General features: G+C 37.1%; 1 protein-coding gene across 1 annotated transcript; it reads right to left on the minus strand.

Annotated features, from left to right (window-relative positions):
- Nucleotides 1-577: 577 nt before the first annotated feature.
- On the minus strand, nucleotides 578-1,519 carry LOC142150399 (olfactory receptor 5AP2-like). The gene has a single exon (XM_075205595.1). It carries the CDS (start codon nucleotides 1,517-1,519, stop codon nucleotides 578-580), a length of 942 nt encoding a protein of 313 aa, XP_075061696.1.
- Nucleotides 1,520-8,804: the final 7,285 nt, after the last annotated feature.

The raw sequence follows: 8,804 nt of genomic DNA on the forward strand, positions 1-8,804 counted from the left end.
CATGGGTTTGTCCAGGAGACTGAAATAAGAAGTTTCTCAAGTTAAGATCCTTAATGAATCAGGCCCATGGTTTGTACAGAAGACAATTAACTATTTTTTTTGCCTTACTTTCAGTTTGAATTTCTTTGGTTCACTACCTCATTATCCTCTTTTTAATATTTCACTATTTTGTCACATTATTGTAGAATATCAAATTATCTTAATGTATATAAATAAAAATTATTATACTTTATCTTAGGGGTTCCTTGAGTGCTCCTTAAATACACACATTCTTCTTGCTATATATATATATAATGTTTTACTGCCTTGTCTGAGATGGCAATAGATTTACAGAGGTGTAAAAGCAGTGAAATAACTGTATCCCCCAAAGTTCTGAGGAAGTTGTACATCAAAACATCAAAGAACCAAAGGCTGATCTCTAAAATTACTATTTCTGAACGGACAGACCAATGTTTAAACTCAGCTATGCTCCGTGGGTCTTTACCAGATAGACTAATATCTTAAATTAAGTAAAATTATATGGGCGACTCATTTGCTTTTTGTTGGTCAAATATGATTAGGAAAACCCCACCCCAAACTATATATATACATTAGTACAATAGTGTATTGCACGCATAACTGTCCTTTTCACCTCTTGGTTCCTCAGGCTGTATATAAGTGGATTCAGCATTGGTATCACTACTGAATAGAGAACAGAAGCGATCTTGTCTTGTTTTTTTAAGTTACTGAAAGGAGAGTGTAGATAAGTGGACAAAACTGTCCCGAAGAAAATGCAGATGCACATGAGATGTGAAGAACACGTGCTAAATGTTTTCTGCCTGCCCTTTGTAGATTTAATCCTTAATATGGAAGATATAATGAGTATGTATGAGACCGTGATTACCGTCAGTGAACCTATACCACAAGCACCTACAATGTAAGCAGTTACCATGTCGCAGGAGAAAGTGTCAGAGCAGGACAGTTTGAGCAGTGAAGGGATGTCACAATAGAAATGGTCTATAAGATTTGACCTGCAGAATTGGAGAGTGAATGCACAGCTGGTCTGTACTGATGACTGCAAGAAGCCAAGTGTAAAAGCAATGAAAACAAGAGATAAACATTTCTTCTTCGTCATTATTGACACATAGAGGAGTGGGTGGCAGATAGCAGCATATCGGTCATAGGACATGTTCGAGAGAAGAAGAGCCTCAGTAGATGCCAGAGCAGCAAAGAAGAAAAACTGTAGGGCACAGCCATTAAATGAGATGGTCTTACTTATAGAAATAAGGTCAGAGAGCATTTTAGGAGTGACAACTGATGTGTAGAGAATGTCCACCAGAGAGAGGTAACTCAGGAAATAGTACATCGGAGTTTGAAGGTTTGCAGTGCTATGGATAACAGCCATCATGCCAACATTTGCCAGTATGGTCACCAAATAAACATGTAAGAAGAGTATGAAGAGGAATGGAACAAGTTTTCCATTGTCGGTTAGTCCAGAAAACACAAAGACTCTCACTTGGGTCTTGTTTATGACATCCATTAGTAAGCCCGCTCTCTCTCTCTCTCTCTCTCTCTCTCTCTCTCTTTAGTGGTTATAAGTATGAGACAGTTCCCAAGTTGAAATGAAAACAAGAAATTGCAACATTAAATCAAAATATGCAACCTGTCCCTAAGGAACTGTGAACAAGACAATGAACAGGATAACAATACTTATTTTTTAAATGTGCCAGAAAGTATCTTCAGTCACTTTTAATTTGTTTTAGCTAATATCTGAAAAAAACGAGAATAAATTACATTCGGTAATAACATTTATGACCATTCATACTCTGTAAATAAATATTATAAAGAATCTACACTATGCCAGTGATCCGAACAGGTGGTAGCAGTACACAAGCATTGTCATCTGTTGGCATACTGGGATGAAATAACACTTTACGATGCCGCAAAGCATGTTTCAGTATTTTTGCTGTCAAAAGCAATCAGGGTTGAGGAGCAATATTTCTGGTTGTTTAGGATTCCTGAGTTAAAGGGAACCTTTCTAACATCTGATAAAACACTCAATGAAAATCTTCAGGAAAATTAAGAGTACTTTGAGCATTGCATGATTCTTCTAGAGACCAGCAGCCTGATGATAATCAAGGGACATTTGGCCAGCAAACATGTGTTGTAGAACGTCTGGCTGATCCTGAGACAAGACTTTTCCATAGCAGTACATCCTATTATTATTGTTAGCTACTTTTGGGATGATTGGACAAAGTATCTTGAGAATCACTCTTGTCCTTACTGTGTTTATCTGCTGGAATTCCTTTTCTAGATTCTAGATTCTGGTGGTTTTTTTTATTTTCATGCTCACAAATCTGTCTCTCCTGATTCTACATCTTCTCATCTTCAATTTTATTCTGGAAAAGTCTCATCTGGTGGAGTATTATGCAACGCTAAGGAGGAATCTTAGATTGGTTAAGTATGTATCAGTCTTTTTAAAACAGTTCCTCAGCCTCGGATGTGGAGCCTATTTGTGCCCAATAGAGGTGATCATGCAGTTTTGGAGCTAAACAGTAAAAGTCCCTCATGCTACTTCCTAGATGTACTTCATGATCTTACCAATCTCCAATCAGATATGAAAGGATGACAGACTCAATTTTTTTACCTTCTTGATGGTCTGTCTGGTTTTGATCTTTGCATTTGTAATGAATTTGTCTGTGACCCTGTCCATGAGTCCCCATATCTCTTATTTAAATATGCATGGTACATTCACCAACATGACCTATTACCTCTAGGCTGATGCAGTCTTAAATTTGTCAGTTCCACCCATATTCAGCAGGTCCAAATCCTGCTTGGCAATCCAGCAATATAATAGTTTTCAGTGTAAACAAATTAAACATTGAAATGTGGCATATTTAATTATATAAAAAAGATGATCCTCAAAGACTGTCCAATGTCTGTCCTATGTCTATCAATATTTAAATTTTTTATTATTTACTAACATCTATGGGTCTGATTCATCTATGAATGCAAAATGAATGCAATTTGCGAATGAATGCAATTTGCGTCTTTTAAAAGCAGACGGAAATTAGGCGTGCATCCGAATACTCACAATGGATATGTGCAGTATAAAGTCCCAGCAAAATCCTAGCAGAATGCATGGGGAAAAAATGATATACATTAACACCTCTTAATACTATAATCATTAAAAAAATACATTTAGAAAAATTCTTATTTTTTATCTTTTTTTTTTAATAAACTAAAATCCATATATCAGGAGGTTCTTAACACCTACTGTATATAAAATGTATTTTTACAGTTTGTCTTAATTGCAAACACATGTGCTGGCATGCATACATGTCCATCATCACTATCAATTGGCACTTACACCTGCAATGTAGCTGGAGTAAGTGATCTGGTTAAAAAAACACGTAGAGATGACCAGAGCTTGAATTGGCAACTTGTGGGTGTGCTTGACCTTGGCATGTCTTTACTGTACATTGCCTACATTAGTCTTTCCCTTCCCACCCACCGTTCTGCCCTTCAAAACGTAGGCAATGGACTTACATTCCTAGATGTATCAAACGCTATATGTATAATGCCAGCATACTCTGCAGTTATCAGTTACATTGGGAACATATTTATTAGCCATAAATGGTGATTGCTAAATCCCCTATTATATTGAAAATGCAATGGAATCTGTTTAAATTTATATGTGGGTACATTTGTAATAGTTCAGGCCTAGAACCAGCAGTCATAACATCAACGGATATCTGACTCACAGATGCAAGATAGACAACTTATAAACAATCTTTTCAATGACAGGGGTCGGAAATAATTTGCTAAACTCTAATCATTTGAGGCTTAGTCAACGATTTAACAAGCAATGTGGATGGGCACTTGGTCAGTTGACATAACAAATGAATCAGAACCCATACTGCCATCTGCCCGTATAAATATATGTATCCACAAAATAAAAGGTCATTCTCCATTATCTAAATAACATTTGGGTCGGATGAATTTAACTCTCATGACAAACCTTCAAAACATATCAGTGGCTTCATCCGTAACACAGAAATGTATTCTTTAAGACAGGAGCCACAAACAACCCCATCGCCGTCCTTCATATAAAAATGTGTCAACGAATAGAAAGTAGTTAAAAATAAAAGTCAAAAGATTGAAAATTAATTTCACTTACAAATCAGAGATCAATTAACTGTTTTCTACCACTCTACAGCTCATACACTCCTATTGTGAGGGATTGCTGTATATAATCTGTGAACATCAAATGATACAAATGTATCCTCAATCATATTCTAACATTTTTATACATAAGATAAAAGTATATATCTATTCTGTATGCACCTGTGATAATTAATGTTCCCAACTGTGTCATGTTTGTAGATAAGACTATAAAATGCACATAGGAGAAGCTCTATTAGATTATACCAGTATAACTTAAATAATAATAATAACAACCAATAAAGACATGGGGCCTGAGTCATTAAGGAAAGTAAGGCAAGAAAAAGGAGTAAATGTTCTCCGGGACAAACCATGTTACAATGAAAGGGGTGCAAATTAATTTATTATTTTGCACATGAGATAACTACTGGCTGTTTTTTCATCTAGCACACAAATACTTGATAGCTTTATTTTTACACTGAAATTTAAAGTTGATCTAGGACATGCCTTACCCCAACTATAAATCTGTGCCTACATTTTAACTTTACCTCCCCCTGAAATGTAACATAGTTTTGCCCAAATTCAAAGTTACTCCTTTTTTATGCTTTGCTCTCCTTAATGACTCAGGCCCACGGACACCAAATTAATGTTGGAATAAAATATATTTATTAAATCTACCTCAAGGAAGCTAAAGTCTCGAAAGGCGGACAAGAGCAGGACAGTCAGCAACAACAAAGCCAATAACGGTGGAAAGGTCAGACCATAGTACCACCAACCCAGGATTATACCTTATCTATTGGCCGGTGCTAAATATCTGTCCAACGGCAAGACTACACCCCCCTAAAAGCCACCAGTATAGCCTTTAACATACTGGCCAAGGATCACCTCACAGTCGGACCAAACATGTGATGACACCACGAACCAAAAGGGTGAGTAGTGACCTATGACAAGATAACCCGAGCACCATATGCAAACTTACCGACTGCACTGCTCTCCTACCTAATAACAATAACCAACAACTAAATAAAGTCTAAACTGCAGGGTGGGCGGGAGGAATCCGGAAACAGAGAGGCAGTTCCTGTGACAAGTTGACCTATATAAGGAAATCTAAGCCTATACCCCCTCCCATGCCTTATAGGCTATAGGAGAATCTAACTGGCTATAACTAACATCCCTCACCCTAGTGATTTTAACTGCATTCTGTCTAAAGGACACACTTCCCTTATACAGCAGAGGTTTAGAGGTGTTGTGGCGTACTCAAAAATTGTGACGTACAACCAAGAACCCCACAATCACAGCCGCTCCTACTTGCACTTCCATAAAGATACAAATAAACTAACTAACATCTCTGATCATCTCGTGTTGGTGCCGGTCTAGGATTGACACAAGATTTCAGAATATTAAATAACATGTATATTTTTTAAATGTCTCCAGGTCCTGTGCTTGACACTTCTGCCCAAAATTCTGGTAACAAGGAATTGCAATGCCCCTGAATTTCAGTCACCTGTTTCTTGTCTTTTATATAAAGATAAGGTTAAAAGAAATGATTCCTTTGTTAAGAGGTTCATTGCATTCTCTTACCTGTCTGGTATTTCATTGTCTGACATCTGGGATCTGCACAGAATTCCTTGTAATCCTGGTCTTTGTTTTATATGAAACCCAATTTCCCCGAAGTATCATCATCCTCTGCCACAGAGCACACATTGCTCATTAACACAAATTAGAAACAAACCAATTAGTAAACTGTTTATTTTAACATATGAATTAATTTACTCAATTCATTTATTATCTATTTTTACAAAGCTGCAATGAATACTATCAATATAAAAGAAATTAAATATACATTCAATTTTTTGTCTAAATTAAAAATAAAAATAACATTGGACATTGCTCTTCTAAGGTAAATTTGTAGGTTTTTATAACCTTGTTTCTAGAGATAAGAGCAGTTGCAACAAAATTTTGCTCAATTAAAATTTTGCAGAACAGCAGGACTTTTTACCAGTATAATGTTCGAGATTCACTTATGTTTCAACATTCCACGGAATGGACATTGTGAACTGTATAAAAATAGAGCAGGGGCGGAATGGTTAAGGTAAGATAAGGGATAGGACAGTAAAACTGTGAGTGGTATTAGTGCTAAATATTTATAATGGATGGTCTTTCACTGGTGATGATGCAGTCCCTCCACCTCTCTGGTCTGGGCTTACAACAAAAGCAGATGATGAATTTTTCCCCTACCATAAGTCATCCTGGTAAACCCTGCCTAAATAGCAGAGACAAAGATAATGTACACAGATGTAAATATAAGATACTGCGGCACATTTATAAACTTACAGCAAATTATACTATACTTATTGGAGGGGATACATATCAAATTGTAAATATGGTTGATAAACAAAAAGAATAAAATATCTTCATTTTTCAGTGCAAGTGGTAAAAGCAATAAGGAATACATTACATATTGCAACAAGAGGTTTAACTGCCACACCTCTCCTGCATAGAGACAGATGATGTCCCAGGAAGTCTGTAGACAGGTTTAAGTTCTTACAGACTAAGACTCCTAGGTTGAACATACACAAGTGGAGGAAAGGGAGAGGTCTATTGCATTTAAACCTGTATTGTTCCATTGTGCAGTGTGACCGATGCCAGCTAGTTAGCCAGTGACTAGACAGAAGGGCTGTGAATTGCCAGAGTTAGGGACACCATCTTGATAAAAATGTGCTGTCTTATTGAAAATGTGAACAATAAAACACTGTTTATTCAAATAAGAAGTCGTTGTGTCTGTCATATGTCAGGTGTCAGCATCACAATATATTTTTGTAGTGACATTATATCTTTTACACTCACTCTCTGACTCTAGCTTATATCACTAATAACAATGCAGCCAGTTTTTCATTGGTGAACTCAGAGAAAATTAAGTGAACTCACTAAACAGTTGGACATAATAAATCAGATGCAACTCCCTACCCTCACTTAAAAAGCCCTTACCAATGCTTCTCCCCATTACATCTCTGACCTAGTTTCGAGGTACATACCTACCTGGCCACTCCACTCTGCACCCGACCTCCTCCTCAATTCACCTCTCATTACCTCCTCCCATGTTCACCTCCAAGACTTCTGTCGTGCTGCCCCTAGTCTTTGGAACTCCCTATTCTTTCTCACTCTACTCTCACCCAACCTTCAGTCTTTCAAACAATCATTTAAAACTCACCTTTTCAAGCTCAGCTATCCTATGACTTCCTAACCCTTCTATCCATCACTTTCTTTTCCTCGCCTACCATCTCCATTTTCTACAAATTGGTCCTACTGTCTCCCACCCTCTAGAATGTAAGCTCTCGCAGGCAGGGTCCTCTCTACCTATTGTCCCAAGTCTGTCTACTGTCTGACTCCCTCGTACATTCTGTCATGTCATTTGCTGCACTCTGTGTGAGTCCTATTACTCACAATCATCTGTGCTACTTATGTTTATTACCTCATCTATTTGTTATTTGCGTATGTATCCTACGGATTCTGTGGTGTCTTATAAATAAATAAATAATTAATATGAATACCTGGGATAAGAGACTCTGACTCATTATTTCCAGACCTAATACGTACTAACCTTGTGTGTTATTATGAGCTTTGCTACAAGTTGTCTTTTGGGGTAAAGTGGTAAACATTATTAAGAGTAGATCATTCATCTAACCCATCGATAATATATAGACCCTATATTTTGGTATGAAACTCATTCTAACTTGTGTAACAGTATGGTGGTAATAAGGGCACGTGTAGTCATTGACTAGAAGCCTGAAACACAGAGGCGTTGCTCTGATGCAACCTATGATATGCCTGTCTCCTAGTATGCTGGGAGGTGTAGTCTTTCCAGCGGTCAATATCCTAGGGTTTCAGAGTTCCTGGATTCGTCCAGGAGAATGCCTTCCTATAAATCCCTGCATCTACTGGCACCGGTAAAGAAGTGGGAGTTACAAAGACAGTACAAGGATATTAACAATAACAACTGAAATTCATAAAATTGATCAGATTAATTTGGTGTATACACAAATTTGAAGCCTGCTGCGGTTTTCATGCCACAAAGGGCTTTAAAAATTTGTTCTGTCCTGTTATATTTAGTAATTGTATTTCACAAATGTGTAAAGGAACTTTTTTTGCACTTACAAATTACCTGTCACAGTCATCATCATTGTCTCTGTTTGCATAGCTGAAAGGGACTAAGGGGGAGAATTATTAACCTGCGGTTTGATCAAACCACAGGTTTTAATAATCTTTGATGTGCGGTTTCGAAACCATGCGATTTAATAAAGGCCAATCTGCACATCAAAGTGCATTAAATAAACCCAACTGATCTAAAACTGCAATTTATAAAATGGAATGCATTCAGAACCCCTTCCCCCCCTTAAAAAAAGATGTTGGTTGGACAGGTGAGAAAACTCAAATATATGCTTTTTGAGCTGTCTTGCTTGTCAGAATAGTAAAACATAGCCAAGAACCAAGATAGTATTGGCTCAAAGCTAGGTCACACTAAGCCCTTCTGGAACCTATGTTTTTGAGTTTCAGGGTTATTTTTGTAATTTTGCAACATAGTACACACTATGCCTCCTTAATCAAGAAATGATTTTGTCCCTCATAAATTAAAGCAAATGTGGCATCCCTACTAAATGTTT

Source organism: Mixophyes fleayi, chromosome 4 (assembly GCF_038048845.1).
Source record: "Mixophyes fleayi isolate aMixFle1 chromosome 4, aMixFle1.hap1, whole genome shotgun sequence".
NCBI lineage: Eukaryota > Metazoa > Chordata > Amphibia > Anura > Limnodynastidae > Mixophyes > Mixophyes fleayi.

Excerpts from the sequence above, each read along its gene's own strand:
- LOC142150399 (XM_075205595.1), bottom strand. The coding sequence starts at position 1,519 with ATGGATGTCATAAACAAGACCCAAGTGAGAGTCTTTGTGTTTTCTGGA.